General features: G+C 54.6%; 4 protein-coding genes across 4 annotated transcripts; all 4 read left to right on the forward strand.

The window, feature by feature from the left end:
• Positions 1-1,253: 1,253 nt before the first annotated feature.
• Positions 1,254-3,069, forward strand: GCG54_00002052 (putative peptide/nitrate transporter; the record flags this gene model as incomplete). The annotated part of the gene is made up of 4 exons (XM_045402151.1): positions 1,254-1,295; positions 1,320-1,638; positions 1,697-2,476; positions 2,531-3,069. The coding sequence occupies 4 exons, from the start codon at positions 1,254-1,256 to the stop codon at positions 3,067-3,069; spliced, it is 1,680 nt and encodes a 559-aa protein (XP_045264433.1).
• A 1,296-nt stretch (positions 3,070-4,365) lies between these two features.
• On the forward strand, positions 4,366-5,109 carry GCG54_00002053 (Meiotically up-regulated protein 84; the record flags this gene model as incomplete). The annotated part of the gene is made up of 1 exon (XM_045402152.1): positions 4,366-5,109. One exon carries the CDS (start codon positions 4,366-4,368, stop codon positions 5,107-5,109), a length of 744 nt encoding a protein of 247 aa, XP_045264434.1.
• Positions 5,110-5,502: 393 nt separating this feature from the next.
• GCG54_00002054 (Actin-related protein 4) lies at positions 5,503-7,006 on the forward strand (the record flags this gene model as incomplete). Its single annotated transcript, XM_045402153.1, has 2 exons — positions 5,503-5,557; positions 5,634-7,006. The coding sequence occupies 2 exons, from the start codon at positions 5,503-5,505 to the stop codon at positions 7,004-7,006; spliced, it is 1,428 nt and encodes a 475-aa protein (XP_045264435.1).
• A 1,404-nt stretch (positions 7,007-8,410) lies between these two features.
• Positions 8,411-12,392, forward strand: GCG54_00002055 (putative transcription initiation factor TFIID; the record flags this gene model as incomplete). The annotated part of the gene is made up of 2 exons (XM_045402154.1): positions 8,411-12,066; positions 12,269-12,392. 2 exons carry the CDS (start codon positions 8,411-8,413, stop codon positions 12,390-12,392), a joined length of 3,780 nt encoding a protein of 1,259 aa, XP_045264436.1.
• Positions 12,393-16,513: the final 4,121 nt, after the last annotated feature.

Here is a 16,513-nt window from a genome sequence, read left to right on the forward strand (position 1 = left end):
CAGCTAGTGGCTGTTCTCCGGGAGGCGAAGCCGAGGCGGTTCCAATGGTGGCCCGCCCGGAGGCGTACGGCCAGATATTCGCCCCTCCACGAATTCGGTGTACTTGTTGCTTGAACCAAACCGCAACCCTCTTGTCCCCCTCCAGGCAGTGGCCCAGACGGAATACAGAGACTTCCGTCAGCGTTATTGGACGGGATCGGTGCAAGAGGACGGGGCAAAGGTCGAGTCCCCTTCCTGCCCGCTGCCCAGACATTCCCACTGCCATTCACGGGGCTCGAACTTCTGCAGGAAGCTGGGGTGGGAGGTGGGAAGGGGCGGATGACTCCCCAGCTCCGGTGCGGATACATTACCCACGCTATTCCCTGTCCGGCCCAGTGCAGCCGCGAGCCTGCAGACATCGAAGTGGATCTTTCCCGTTAGGACTTTTTTCTGCTCTTTGCGCTTGACGAACCGCCTTTCCCATCCGCTTGTGTTCTTGTGACTCCCTTCTCCAATTCTGCCTTTTTTTATGACCTTGTTTTTAAAGGCCGTTGTTTTCCCTCGATTCTAAATCTGCCACTTCTCCCCGACTTATTCTGCTTTATTGCTATTCCCTACGTCGCACAAGCGCAGACGACGGAGAATTACTACGTCACCAAGGATCCAGCGCCGAAATCTAGACTACCATCCGGGTCGATCACTTACTTCAGCGTGCGGCAGTAACATCGATCCTTGCGAACTTCGCGACTTGGTCTTCTCCCGTATTTGCGGTCACACATCTTCAAGATGACCAAGCCAACAAAGCCCAAGTTGCCCGCGAAGCAGCTGGCCATTCTGGGTAAGACGCCCCGGCTTTTCAAAACTTGTTACTGCGATTGCTTTTAACTACATTTGATCTACAAATGCGAATCCGCGCAACACCACTTAGTGCCGGGCAAGTGCCTTTACACAGCCAAGGAAGCAGGCACATCGCGGCGTCTGGGATCACATAATAGAAAACATTTGGAGCATTACGAGGAAGCGTTTACACAAGAGTCGAGAGCGCATGGGTCGGTTGGGAAATTCACGTCTTGTCGCCCGAAGTCGCTTGTCCTTTAGCCACGCATTTACATCCCCTAAGCCTACCATATCTTACTTTCGAATGCGACGTGGAAAGTGGTCCTGGTCTTCCGAGCTGCCTGATCAATGTGAACCGACCGAGGTCGAGACTTCATACACCAAGCCCAAGGCGGTTGGCATGTCGCTGCTGCAGATTACACCTTGCGCCCGACGTCATGTGCATCGCGGAACCTTCATTCGAGGTGTCCTCCAACCTAGTCCGTCTTCTGCATCGCTAACAGTCCTGTGTAGCCGTCGCCCGCTTCGCCGAACCCCTCGCCTTGACCTCCGTCTTTCCGTACCTCCCAGAAATGATCAAAAGTTTCGGAGTAGAACAAAACGACGTCGCGAGATGGGCTGGCATCACATCCGCCGTCTTCTCCTTGGCTCAGAGCTGTACTGCAGTTCCGTGGGGTAGAGCATCCGATCGTTTTGGCAGGAAACCGACAATCATTGTTGGTCTGCTCTCGACCATGGTATTCTTCGTTGTCTGGGGAATGTCAACCAGTCTTCCCATGGCGATTACCGTTCGCGCTATCCTGGGCAGTGGTAATGGTAATGGTAAGTATAAACAACTATTTCGATCACCAATGACGACTCAGCTAACACACGCACTCAGTCGGAATTATCCGCACAATGGTAGCAGAAATGGTCCCCGAGAAAGAACTACAGCCCCGAGCCTTCTCGATTATGCCTCTGGTCTGGTCGGTCGGTTCCATCTTCGGCCCCGCCTTCGGTGGCTTCTTCGCCAAGCCCGCCGACCGATTCCCCTCGATCTTCGGCGACAGCTGGTTCTTCACGACTTACCCCTTTGCCCTGCCGAACCTCCTCGCTGCCGTCTTCTTCCTCCTTTCCGTCACGAACGCGACCCTTTTCCTGAAAGAAACCCTTGAGAGCAAGCGCCATGAGCCCGATTGGGGCCTGACTTTGGGCGAACGCCTCACCCGTCCATTCCGTCGCACTCGCCACTACCACCGCGCAAACACCCGCGCTCGCCGCGCCTCTTTCGTCGACGGCGAAGCTACCGCGCCGCTCGTGCCTACCAAGCTCAACCCACCCGCGCATCCGCTTGAGGACAACAAGCAGCCCCTGGAGGCCCCCAGCATGAAGGAGGTGTTCACGGCGCAGACGACCATCAACCTGATCTGCTACACTTTCCTCGCTCTCCACTCCGTCGCTTACGATCAGGTTCTTCCGGTATTCCTCAACTACCCCGTTGTCGAGCACACGCCAGAAAATACCCACCTTCCCTTCCAGTTCTCTGGCGGCTTCGGTCTTGGCTCAGACCGCATTGGCACCATCTTCACAATTTACGGCATCACCTGCGGTGTGATCCAGTTCTTCGTTTTCCCGCCGCTATGCAACTATTTTGGTGTCCTCCGCTGCTTCCGGGCATGCGGTATGTGTAATTTCCTCCCGCTTGCATAAACGCTAATGCTGATTTCTCGCGCAGCTCTGACCTTTCCCGTCGTCTACATCCTAACCCCCTTCACTGTCCTTTTCGAGACGACCTTCGGCCGCTACGCCGCGCTCATGGTTGTGATGTTCACAAAGGCATTCGCAGTCATCATCGGTTTCCCCTGCATGACGATTCTCCTCACTAATTCCGCCTCCTCCCTTCGCATCCTCGGCACTCTCAACGGCTTTGCGACGATGTTTTCCGGCTTCGGCCGCGCCTTCGGTCCCGCCGCCGCCGGTGCTGCGTTCTCCTGGGGCGTCGGCAAGGGCTACGTCATCACCTCCTGGTGGTTCCTCGCCGTCACCGCCATCATTGGCGCTGTGCCCATTTACATGCTTGTCGATAGCGATGCCCTCACGCAGTCGCCCGACACCAGCGACGACGAAGAGAGCACCGATGATGACGACGACGACGACACGATCACAAGTACCTCGAGCGGAGAGGCGTCTGGAAGCGGGCGGGAGACAGAGCCGTTATTGGCGAGGAACGGATCGGCTGGGTATGATTCCGTCAGCACCCCGGCCCGCTCATGAGTCTTTTTGCATTTCAGCACCGTCTTGCATGGTTTTCTATGAGCGAGTCTTGCAAATAATGCATATACGAGGGTACGAGATACGGCTGACTTTGATGTTCTGAATCGGCTATTTCTCGACACATTTCCGAATTTTGCATATCGACAGCATTTTTTGTTGTCTTGGTTTGGGCCAAAGTTTGTTCATTGCAGGCGCTCAGCATTGCGGGCCGCTCATGGGTTGTTATTCAGGTATCAAAAAAGCATTATTTATGGGTTTTTCATTCATACGCATCGATCAACTATAGATGTGCGTGGTTCCAGCTGATTAATATTACACGCATTTCAATGAATTGGTCTCTCCCCTTCTGCTTGATGTGATTTTAGTAGTGACCATGGTTTAATGAGTGTGATGTCACGCCCAACGTCTAGGTTGCGCAGTCGCGGATTCAGAAACGATTGACCGTATTCAGCGAATGATGTCCAATATGATGTATCTTGGCCGGTATGTTAAACCACGAATTTATTGATGCAGCCAGCCCTCATGCGAGTCTCCCACGAGGCAAATCAATCTACTTTGAGGTTATTAATGAGGTATCCTGCCATAGTTTGTCTGAGGAATGCATATCTGGAGCAACGAAACTTCCACAAGTCATCGGTCTCTCTGTCTTGTCTGACCACGGCATGGCTTGGTTGGTCAAACTCCAGTGGCTGAGTATACTTCATACACATGCATATGACCCTGATGAGGTATTCTGAAGGGTTCCGCAGCGGCTACGCATCGCGAGTCGGCATCTCACCCGGCTATATGCAACTAAGACGAAGCTGTTGTCAGACCTGGGCGGCCCCGGTGGACTTGGTGTCTCAGGAAATTTGAGTCTCTTATACGATCGTCGTGCGGACGTGTTTTTTTTGTTTCTTTCAGCTGATATTCGTAGGGTTCTAGGCAAGACTTCTTGATCAAATAACTAAGAAAAGCGGCTAAGTGATTTGCCATTTGAAAGTCAGGCCATGACTTTGTATAGTTTCATGCTCGGTAATGTAGAGTTGGCAAACATTGGCCAACCTGAAAGGCATGCAGTCAGTGAGGTCCGGGTACCTAATCGATGCCGAGCCATTTACAGGCGGCCCCACCCGCTGCCGTCCACATCCCGGCGGTGGAACCACGGGTCGCGTTCCAAGGTCGCAGATTGTGGATAAGGAAACCGCATTTCAACATTCAACCCTTCTTTGAAGTTAACCCAAAGCGCAAACCTCGTCACTGCACAAGCTCGACAGCAAAACACCCTCTCAACTCGGGCCTGACGCCCCTAAAGTCATGATGTCCTTTTCGTCGGAAGAGGAAGACCAAGTCCTCTCAGACACCCAATCCATCGCGTCAGAATCCAGCGACGGCGAGGAATTGCCCCCGCGGCCGCTGCATCACAACTACTTCGCGCCGCCCTTCTACGGCCGTCCGCCGACCCCCTTGCCGCCCTCGCCATCGCTGACATCGCTCCTGCGTCCCTCGCGACCGACAACCCCCGATGCATCCGACGACGACTTCGAGCCCGTTCCCCGCGCGTCACCGCAGGTCCCGACGTACGAATACTATGGCTTCGTGCTGTACCTCTTCTCGACGCTGACGTTCATCGTCTACTTGCTGTGGTCCTATCTACCGTCGCCGTTTCTGCACGCGTTGGGGATCTATTACTACCCGAATCGATGGTGGTCGCTGGCGATACCGGCGTTTCTGACCATGTTGGGGGTTTACATCTACATTGCGCTGGCTCTCTACAACGTCGAGATCATGACGTTGCCGCTCAATTCTCTCGAGACGGTGGTGGACGACGCATCCAAGGTCGGCGTGATCGACAGCAAAGGGCGGCTAAGGGACGGCCAGGCCAAGAGAAGGTCACGAGACAAGAGGGATAACAGGTTGCCCGGGGGAGGGCTGAATTGGAAGAATATCTGGAACGAGGGGACGGATGCCGTAATGGACATCCCGCTGGCAGGTGCCTGCGAGGTGCTGTATGGAGAAGGGAGAGATTTTGAGTCAGAAGACGAGTACATCGTTACCTGAGGCTGACATCCGGGACATGAGGATTTATGAGACATTGAATAAGATACCCTTTGATGCAAGCTTGAAGCCATGATCTTCACTTAAAATACTCGTGATAATTTTGCCTGCACATCAGCGCATTGGTTATCGATCAAGAGTCCATGAAAAATGTGGAGCGGTCTGTTCTTGACGCTCGGTGAGAAGCTCCACACCGAGAGCTCGTACAGTGTGTCGCGCTACGACACGGTGGGGTGTGGCTGAAATCTCAGCCTTGCAGCTTCACCCAACCACGCCAAATTTCGACCACGACGCGACCTTCAATCAGGCGCAGCATCGCAACAACCCACTACACCGCCCCCGAATCATCTCAATCTTCTCGGCGGCTTGTCGCATCACATCTCCGACTCGATCAAAATGTCGCAACAACCATTGTCCTCGTCGGTGCAGCCGACTGACATCTACGGTGGAGGTGAGCTAGCAGCGGAACCCCGTCCCGTGGCCGCCTCGCGCCCGCGTTGTCACTGTGTCTAACTGTCGTGCAATAGATGAGGTCTCCGCCTTGGTTCTCGACCCAGGTTACTGCAGCACTCGCGCTGGCTTCGCAGGCGAGGATGTCCCCAAGTCTGTGTTCCCGTCGTTCTACGGCCGTGTCGGTTCCAACGATCCCCCGACCGACGTATTTGGCGACGAGTGCCTGATCCCCCGCGCCGATTTCGAGGTCCGCAACTACATGAACAAGGACAGCGTCGTTGAGGACTGGGATGTTGCCAACAAGATCTGGGAGCACATGCTCATCACTCGCCTCCAACCCGCGCGTCCTACACCTCCTTCTAAGAACGGCCTTAACGACGACCCTAAGACGGAAGCCGAGGGAGGCGAGGCCAATGGAGATGTTGATGTCGCCATGGAGGATGCCGAGACTCAGGAGAAGGCTCTGCAGGAGAACCCTCTTTTGATGACGGAGGCGCCTTGGAACTCGGCTAAGTCTAGAGAGAAGGCCATCGAGATCATCATGGAGAACTGGGGCTGCCCTGCCTTCTGGTTGAGCCGAACGCCTGTCTTGGCTGCCTTTGCTGCCGGAAAGGCCAGCGCTCTCGTCATCGACGTCGGTGGCGCCAACACCTCCGTCACGGCCATCCACGACGGTATGGTTCTGAAGAGATCCATCCAGAAGTCCCCTGTTGGCGGTCTGTGGCTGTCTTCGCAGATCCGTAGCCTGTGGGAGACCTCAGAGCCCAAGATCGAACCCGTCCCTACGTTCCTCGTCGAGAACAAGACTCCCGTCGACGCGGGTGCACCCCCCCAGTTCAAGCAGCGCCAGTTCGGTTTCAGCATCACTGACTCGTTCCGCACTTACGAGGAGGAGCGACTGCTCACCGAGTTCAAGGAGTCCGTCGTCGAGACTTGGCGCGGCCCCGGCAAGTACGCCGTCCCCCAGAACGAGGAGCTCGCCAAGCTCCAGCCCGGCCGCGTCTTTGAGTTCCCCAACGGCGCCAACCAGATGTGGCGCGAACAGCGGTACAAGGTCTCGGAGGGAATGTGGGACGAGACGGCGGCGTTCCCGACAGCAAACGAGGAGCTGCGCCTTAACAAGAGCCAGACCATCCCCGAGCTCATCCGCGCAGCGCTCAATGCCGTTGACGTCGACCTGCGCCCTAACCTGCTGGGCAACATCGTCGTCACCGGCAGCACCAGCTTGCTGAACGGGTTCAACGATCGTCTCAACAATGAGCTGACGACCATGTACCCGGGCCTGAAGATCAAGATCCACGCCGCGGGTCTGTCCAGCGAGCGCCGCTTCGGTGCCTGGATCGGCGGCAGCATTCTGGCCAGCTTGGGCACGTTCCACCAGATGTGGATCTCGCGCAAGGAGTACGAAGAGAACGGTGTGAGCATTGTCGAGAAGCGCTGCAAGTAAATGCTTGCTACCGGTGCCTTGGAATCTCCTGAGTTAAAGGGAAGGGAAGCAGGAGTCTGGCGGGGTGATTCAATTCGTTCGCGTAACCCAAGACGGCGTATGGAGTTTTGCGATAAAATTATGGTCTTTTCTGAGTTATCAGAGAAGGGAGGGCGTCAAAAGATTACGCATCGTCATGGTTGTGGATGGAAGCGGTGTCTTTGAGTGTGAGGACGAGCCGCCGAATGAGGCTAGATAGTTATTAAGGAATACACAAAAGTGTCAACCAAGCTGTCTCACGGTATTGTGAGGTTGCTTTCTGATCTCTTGGTCCTGGATGGGGGTCAGGAAGGGGTGTCGTGTGCCGTTTCCAAACAATTGGTGGGATATGAGGACGCCATGTGCCGATCTTGTTCACGCTTGGTTGCTTGTATGATTACGGTCGAATCTAACACCCGTGATATAATTATGGCATAGCCCAATCATACACTATTCGGGTATATCCTCGAGTTCGTTGGTGAACGTGGTTTTGTATTTGACTGAAAGTCTTGGTGGGTTGGATACGTGAGAAAGAAACAATGTTGTTTCCGTAGTTGTGAATGCATGTTCTTGTACGGGTTGCAAAATCAATCATACAACACGAGCTTCACTCAATTACGAGGTGAGCAAAAGTCCTAGAGAGAGTCCCCAAGTTCCTGACAGCCTGCCTCTTTCCTGACACAGGAGTTCCAGTGTACCTCAGGCAGGCAGGCACTCTCACCATGAGAGCTCCTTCCCAACTTTCGATCACCAACTCTAGGCTTCCTACCTACTATAAAAGGGCCTCGGATTTTCTCCCCTTCGCACCCACTTGCCTATCTTCTGCTTTAAACACAATGCGCCTTTCAACATTATCATATCCTTCATTCCTTCTTCTTGGCCCGTACCTCTGAGCACACATTTTATGGTCTTGGAACAGACATTTTAGGCCTGCATAACTTTCCAAGCCACAGATCTGTGGTACTACAGTGCCTGCCAAAAGTATCTACATCCCGAGGCATCACGAAGTCAAGAATCCCTTGGTCGATTTTAGGTATGACAGCCCCCGCCAGTGGTCTCGACTGGGGTAGAAACGGCAGGCACGGACCACAAACGATGGCTGCCTTCGCGGAAGCTGGCTGATTGGCTGACACTTTCCGCCTCAGGCACCCCTGCAGAAATCGCACCTGAGTCACCCAAATTTCTGCGGCTCTACGTGAACTTTCCCTCCTGCTTCCCCAGAGCCGACCGACGCGTCGCCCCATCGACCTGACGAGCTTCCCCCCGACCGAACGCTGCCGCCATCGCATCAGCAACCAAATCGCGAGGCATGGTATAGACCCGGAACCCGTCGGCGCACAATATCGGAGGTGCCAGAGGGGAGATATTTGTGCCAACATCGACATCATGAGCGACGAACCCCCAAAGTCACCCCCGTCTCCGGACGACGGGGACCCCAAGTCCCAAAAGGACCTGGAGGCTCAGGACGACGAGCAAATTTCGCGCACGCTTAGCCAGCTTCAACAAGGAGGAGATTTGGGCTTTAGCTTGGATGAGCCATTCGACCAGTCCGGCAAAGCAGACGATGCGGAGGATTACGAGGATATCAGCGACGATGACCTTCCCGAGGAAGAGGAAGGCGAAGCCAACCCCGCGACTTCCCTATCCACCGTACCAGGCTTGACGGACGATGGAGGCACGAGCAATGATACAGACGACCTCTTCGGCGATGGACCTTCATCTCCAATGGAAATACCCGGCCCGCCATCACCAGCGCCTCACGTTCACGATCCCGACAATGCCGATGCGTCGCAGTACCGAGACATCAACTTCGACCCCGAGCCTGGCTATGAGGCCGCTAATCAAGACCCGGATATTCCCGCGCCGGCAGAGACAGTTGAAGATTTAGTCAAGCAGGCGTGGCCAACATGGCAGAAGGGTGTCATCCTGAAATGGAACGAACTCCTCCCCCCGAAGAAGGCCCGATGGATCGAGAAGAAGCCGACCAAGAAGCCTAAGACTTTGATATTCTCAAAGTTGACTTTGGATCTTGCGGCCGACCAGGAGAAGCTTTTCCGCATCCCAGGCACTGCCGCTGCGACAAGGAAGCAGAAGCGTATCGACGATGACACCAGGGGATTAGTGACATGCACGCAGCAGGAATCGTCGGACGAGGCCGAGGCTGAAGAGTTCAACCTCGAACAGGACTCAGACTCTGAGGCGGTCGCCGGCTTTACTCTGCAGGACATCGAGATGGTTTGCGACGACTGGGCTGGCCGCATTGAGCAGGCAGAGCACGACTTTCAGAAGCAACGAGACCAAGAAGCCGCCGCCCATGCGGCAGAAGCAGCATCCCTTAAGCGCGCCCACGACGATGCGTTTGACTTTGACTGGGAGGAGTTCATGGATGACGAAGAAACCAAGCCGCCGCCACCGAAAAAGACACGCCCGCCGCCACCCAAAGGTCTTCCAGAAATTCCACGCTTTACTGCGCCTTCATTCGACTCATTTGAGGATGTGACAAAGCGCTCTTCTAAACGAGTTATTCTGGACTTGAACGATCCTTACCTCCTCCTCGAGGAAGCCGAGTCGCAACGTGGTCCCAAACGCCAGCGGGTTGAGCAGAAGCTCACACGCATGGCCAACGGTCATCTTCGACCCGACCTCTCTCAACGGTTCAATATGTCAAACGACGATGCGTATGAGGCTCTCAAGGAGAATCATCAGCACAAGGTCAGAGCAACTCTTGGCAATCTTCAGGTGGAACACAGTATGCCTGCACTCAAGCTGGCATGGCCCTTCTACAAGGTCAAGCTGGACATCCGCAGAGATGGTTACCATCGTCCTTACTTCAAGTTCGGTAAACACGAGCGTCAGGTGATCAGGTTCAGCAAGCTCGGGTTCCACAAGCGCAAGCAAATGAAAGGCAAGGCCCATGAAGTTTTCCGCACCACCAAGGACCTGGGCATCACAGACAACTCGACAGCCGTGTTGTTTGAGTACTGCGAACGCACACCTCCCGTCCTGTCCAATTTCGGTATGGGCAACAGAGTCATCAACTACTACCGGAAAAAGAAGGTCGATGATGAGGAGGCCCCGCCCAAGATGGAAATTGGTGAATCCCATATCCTCCTGCCCGAGGACAGGTCGCCTTTTGCAATCTTCGGTGAGGTGGAAGTTGGCCAGACAATGCCTACCTTGCACAACCAGATGTACAGGGCACCCATCTTCAAGCACAAGCCGCGCTCAACCGACTTCCTCTGCGTTCGGAGCTCAACAGGTGTGGATGGATCTAACTGGTACCTTCACAAGATTGACCATCTTTACGTCGTTGGCCAGACATTCCCTAGTGTGGAAGTTCCGGGGCCCCACAGCAGAAAGGTCACCAACGCTTCGAAGAACAGGATCAAGATGATCTCTTATCGCATGATGAGGAGGAACGAACACAGCCTTGTCAATCTTTCCGAAGTCACAAAGCATATTGCAGACTCGACCGACGCTCAGAACCGACAAAAGCTGAAGGAATTTTTGGTATATGCTAAAGTCGAGAAGGGTCTCTGGGGCCTTAGACCAGGAGAAACCCTGATGGACGAAAATGGTATCAGAGCCATGATCAGGCCCGAGGATGTTTGCTTGATTGATGGCATGCAGTTGGGCATGCAGATGCTGGAAGACGCCGGGTTTGACCCTAACAATGTCAACTTGGAGGACGATAACGACGAGCCTGCCGAGGAAGACGATGACGAGCGCACCGGCAAGGGCGGCAAGAAGGCTGCCGAGAAGAATGAAGAGAAGCTTGCGGACAAGATGGCACCTTGGAAGACCAGCAAGGCCTTCATCGACGCGTGCGCTGGCAAGGCTATGCTCAAGCTCCATGGTCAAGGTGACCCAACTGGACATGGTCTCGGTTTCAGCTTCATCAGAACCTCGATGAAGGGAGGTTACCTCGAGACCGTTCAGAAGGGTGGATCCCACACAACGGCGGCTGATGCCATGGCCGCTCATCCCGATGCTATGCGCAAAGCGAACAACGGCCATGCCTACAACGTCAAAGAGCAAGAAGCCATGTACAAGAAAGGCATACGCGAAATCTGGGAAAAGCAGAAGGCCAACCTCGAAGACGGCACCCAAAAAGACGACGACCTCGTGGTCCCACCGCCGGCGGATGAAGACGACCGCTTTTACCCTCAAAGGGCCCAGACCCCTGCTCATGTCGACGAAGGCATGAGTCAAATCACCGGATTGACAACCTCAACAAGTCGGAACCAGCGAAAGCGACTCAAGATTACCCGTGAAGTTCTCAATGAGGCAGGTGCTGTTGAGCAGAAAACTGTCATTATTGAAGACCCTGTTATAATAGACCGATACATCAAGAGAAAGAAGGAACTGGAGTTGGAGGACTTCAAGTACGGCTTCCCATCACGCTTCCCCCCTCTTGACCCTATATCAGGTCTATTATTCAATCTTCATGCGATCCCTGCTTACATTTACGTGCCTCTAGCATCTACGAAGGAAGACCGACCGGAGTCGCTGACGACGATCATCGCCGACTGGTCGAGTAAGGAGTACCCTTCCGTAGATGCTGAGCACTTGATTGACGTCCTAGCAGAATTAATAAGGAGCTCGAACGGCTCAACCGAAACAAACAACGACGAATCGGACGAGAGCAACAAAAAGGACTCCACCGATCAAAGTCCGGCCTCGACGCTGGCTCACCCGAAGCAGACAGAGCGGCCACGGGCACAACCCGCAAGTGTGCCAATTGTGGACAGGTCGGCCACATCAAAACCAACAAAAAGTATTGCCCTCGCTGTTCTTCAAAGTTATCCCCGCCCAACATCAGATCTGCGGAGCCTCTTCAGGACTGGGGCAAGGCGGTTCAAGCTCAAGGCAAAGCTGCTTCGCAAGCGCCGGCCGCGCAGAGCCCCGCAAAAGCCAGTCCTTCCAAAGCAAAGCCGCGAGCGTCAAAACCTCGAACCCAAGTCCAGAAGCCACAAGGCCAGAACTCCTGAGGTGTCCAAGGGACAGCCGAAGGCACCTAAGCCAAGGCGCAAGACGTACAAGTATAACAAATACAGCCATAACCCATACTGGCAGAACGTCAAGCCCAGAGTCATCTGATCTCGGCGGCCCTTGGCGATGGTTTCCCACGCATCATTTCTTCGCTTCTTTTCGGTTTTCTCATTTCTAGCTGTTTTTTTGTCGCATTTCGCTTTCCTGCTTGCTTTCTCGACCTCGACCCTTACACGGACAGTTGGCTGACAGTTTTAACCAAAGGCTTTGTCCTATGCTCAACGGCACTATGAAAACCGACAACGGTATTGCAGAGCACGGTGGCTTCGGCATGTACAATGCGCCAGCAGCGAGCGCCGGCTCACCCGGGCAATAATCGACGGCGTCAGGTTCGGACGAAAAACGGTGGCAGCTGTCTGAGCTGTGGCAGACCAGACGTTGCAGCGTCGCATACCGGATTATGGTTGAGACGACAACAGGACCGGACGGCCGGTACCTGTTTCCGGCGCTTACCAATAATCTGCGACTCACTTGCAGCCAGCCGCTTGACTACCGACGAACGTTCCAGAACGGGGAGGATCCCCACACCCAACCGTCTCCGGTTGCTAACAATAGGGCTACGCCAAGTGATTCCCGCATGGGGTTCAGGCACAACACCAACAACCTGATGTTGATGTCAAAAACCGCCAGGGACATGGAGGTAGTAGGGCGCGTCTGGACCAGAAAAACCTCAGACGTGGGGTTGGACTGAAGTATCCAAAATTGGAATCGTACAATTGACTCCTGCGGGGATGTGGATTATGGAGATTGGGAATCGGCTTTTCAGTCGTGGACTTTGGGTTATGGAAACATTGTTACTGGGCAGCACATACGGAGAAATCTCCCAAAAACGTGGAACTCGGGGCCGGGGAAGGGTTTTGCAAGCGGTTCAGCAAATCAGAGCATGTAATGATTGCATCGGCACGGCGTCTGGTGTTGTTAAGTTTAGCCCGTAGCCGCCAGGCGAGCAGCTAATCACACGGAAATCATTTGAGTGACAGAGCTCCAACAAGTTGAAATGCAATGTGAAGAAGACTACACCAGCTGACTTGTGCCGAGTATCCTGGAATACCCCATGCGGTGACTGTTACTCGAGGGCAGCAGTAAGGTACGCAACTGGTGTGGTGTGGGTGGACGAAGCGGGAAGGGGAATATCAGGAGGCTCAGAAGGCTGGTATTGGCCAAGAGTGTACATTGTTCGATGGCTGGCTGACCGGGGGAACGAGATGCGGCACAGCAAAACATGGGTCTTGACGACAGACGACGGGTAGACAGGTCGGGTGGGGGGCNGGGGGGGGGTTCTTCCTAACGACTGACTTTGCATCACATTGAGTAGATTGGCGAATCGGGCAAAACAGACCTGAACGGGGCGCGTGAGGGGGGACGGGGGAGCATGGAAGGATGCGTGTGTGTCAATGTAACAATGACGAGGAAGAAAAGGGCACAAACAACGATGGTTTTAGCGGTCCAAACCTATGTGCTGCGCATCCGTATGCGCTGGTTGCAGAAATCACCGATGACTTGCTGATGATGACGAGGTGCCATGTAAGCCAGCGTTGCCTTACAGCCTTAGGAGAAATATGGAACGGAGGGAAAGGCCCAGGATAGTCAGACGAGGACGACGTGCATGGCCTTGGAAATGTGTGTGTGTGTGGTGGTGTTGGCGGCGGTGATACAGGTTCAAGGCAAGCAAGCCAGAGCAAGGCGAAGAAGTGTCCAGTCAGTTCAGTCGGTTCAGCGACGGGCGACACAATTTACCCACAAAAAAGGTGGTACAGTACAGCAAGGGTGCGGGCTAATTGGCCCGGGACGAAGCAACGACCACACCGTCAAAGTCGCGTGGCTGCGGAGCGTTCTCACGCTAATGCTAAAAATAGGATATTTTTAGAAACTGGCCCTTGGGACTGGGATGTGACCTTGACACCGAGGTGTGGTGTAGGGGAGGGGGAGGAGAAGGGCAGCGAGACAGGCATACGGAAGGAACATGTGCAGGACTTTCTGCTTCGGCGGCTGCCAATCGGCTTGCGAGGTGCGCCCAGGAACATTCCTGTCTTGGCCTTTTCCACCGTCGAAACATGCATGCTCGACCTCACACCGTCACAAGGAGAGACAGACACACACAGAGAGAAGGCTGTCCTGGCGGTGGAGGAGGATGAGGATGAGGTGGAGGAACCTTTTTTCTCGGTTCTCCAATTCTCTTCCCCCTCATCTTGCGATGCACGATTGCGTTAGCTCTGATGGAGCTTTGGTCGAACGCCACTCGATGGAAGAGGAAATCTCCCGACGTAAGCTTGGCTCCATGGTGAAGCAACCAAGTCTATGGAGGCTTTCTCGCTCCGTTGTGGAAACCCCCCGGACAAGTTGGTTTAGCGTCATGTCACTGACGGCACGCCGGCGCTTAACTTAATCATATGGTTATTTCGAATGAACAGGACAAAAAGGTGGGATGGCGTTTTGGTGACGGGGTCGAGATTGCGACGCCGTTCTCCTCGGACGAATTGTTGAGAAGAGATGGCAAGTTGCTCCGTGTTAGTAAAGTTAGACTGGCCGGGGTTGCGTTGAATAGCCTGATGGTAAGAAAAAATTAGAGACGAAGATAGTTTGTTGCATGTGAGGATGGACATCCGAGTGGTGGCTGGTTCCCTTCTTTCCCTGGGCCTCGTTCTTGGGTCGTCTTTTTCGACGTCTAGTCTTACAGCAACGGTCACAGGCTTGTATGATCGAGGAGCAGCAGTACCGCAAGAATGACGCTATCTTCATAGGGATCTGAGCGAGGATTTGGCGTTTCTGGCAAGATCTCTATCTCTTGGCTTTATTTGTTTTTAGCTTCTTCTTCTTGGCTGTTGTTTTGAACGTTTTCGATGTTTTGACGGGAGGAGCCAGAATGGTAAGACGGAGGTGAGATGCCCAACCAAGGTGGGGAGAGATGCCGCCTCTCAAAACAAGAGACAGCGGCTCGCGGTGCGAATGGGTGCATGTGGTTCAGGGTCGACAGGGCAATAATGGACGCGGGGTATCGTCATGGGTGGAGCAGTGTATCTAATTCAAGATGATGGGCGACTGGGTTCGTCAAACCAGGCGCGGGATGTAGACGAGGGTTTTTTGACGGATGTGAAGCGAGATCTACGGGTCAGAACCATGGGAGCGGGCGGACGTTGTCAATGGCCCGGCCGATTTGGGACTCAAACTTACGTTCGGCGGGAAGGCCGGTCCAATGCATGCTGTCATGGTTGGTTCCCTTTTGGAATCAAGGTGACATGCGCACTTCTGGCTCGCCGAAGGAGGGGAGGGGGGTTGAAGGGACCTGGCCCCTCGCACGGGAGGATGAGGGGCCCGTCCGGGGATGGGAGGTCTAGGCAAGCTGGTTATGGAACCAGGAATTTGCGTTGTTTGGTGATGGCCTCGCATTGTCGTCGGCCAGGGGAAGACACAAGGGAAGGGGGGGAGGAAAACAAAGGGGCATTGGAGGGTTTACACAAGTGTTTGTGTCTGAGTGTTTTCCCCCTTCCTCTGACCACAGTCCGCCCGCGCCAAGGGAGAGGGTCGAACTCAATTGTCCGACGAGACGGGAAAGCCGTTGAGGGTAGAGATATCGATAACAGGTGAGGTGGTTTCGAATACAACGTGATAAGGTAGGTCTGAGATACCTAGGCAAGGTACCTGACTTGACAAAGGATGGCAGATGGCGGCGGAGCGGCGTATCGGGTGCCCTGTGCTGCCGTGGCCGTGGCTCTGGCAGCGGCTCTGGTGTGGCATTGGTGTAAGTCAGTTTGTATGCGTGTAACTGTGCCTGGATGCAAGTTTCTCGTTCCTGCGCCGGCGGCGGAAGAGAGGCTCAATCTGCGGCCCGGGCACGTTGTTTGGTGGTGGATGACAGCCTCCCTCCCTCCATCCTGGCCGTGGGGCCTGCCCAGCCTTAGGGAGGTTATGCGTTTGTGCGCAGGTAGGTTTGCCTGGGCTGTACGGTTGTGAAAGCAGATTCCGTCACCGATGACGGGAATTGGGTTGATGGTGGTGAGTTGAGTTGCTGGCTGGACCACGTACTGCCGTGTACCTACTTACACAAGTCCAGGTAAGGTTCAAGGGGGGAGGCGTCCGGCAATGGCTCCAGTGTCTCGGGCGGATTGGGATTGTCGTTATCGATTTCCGTGGAGCCAGAGTCGAGTTCGAGTCGACGCGAGCGAGTCGACGCCGGCATTGCGATTAATTCTGCCCGCCCGTGGAGCTGCTGCCACCACCGGCGCAAGCTCCTGCTCGTTTGGAGGAGAGGTGAGGGTTAGCATAGGACTCTGTAGCGTGGAGAGCATAGCATATCGAGAGGTATCCGCAATTAATTGCCAGGCGGCACCGTCACGTCGCACGCACCTCACGTCGGCTAGACGTCAGATGTCTCGACGACACCTGCCACAAGTATCTTTTCTGCAGTGTCTCACTAGCTGGGACGCCGTCGCGATGGTG

This window comes from Colletotrichum gloeosporioides (assembly GCF_011800055.1).
Source record: "Colletotrichum gloeosporioides strain Lc1 chromosome Unknown consensus_45, whole genome shotgun sequence".
NCBI lineage: Eukaryota > Fungi > Ascomycota > Sordariomycetes > Glomerellales > Glomerellaceae > Colletotrichum > Colletotrichum gloeosporioides.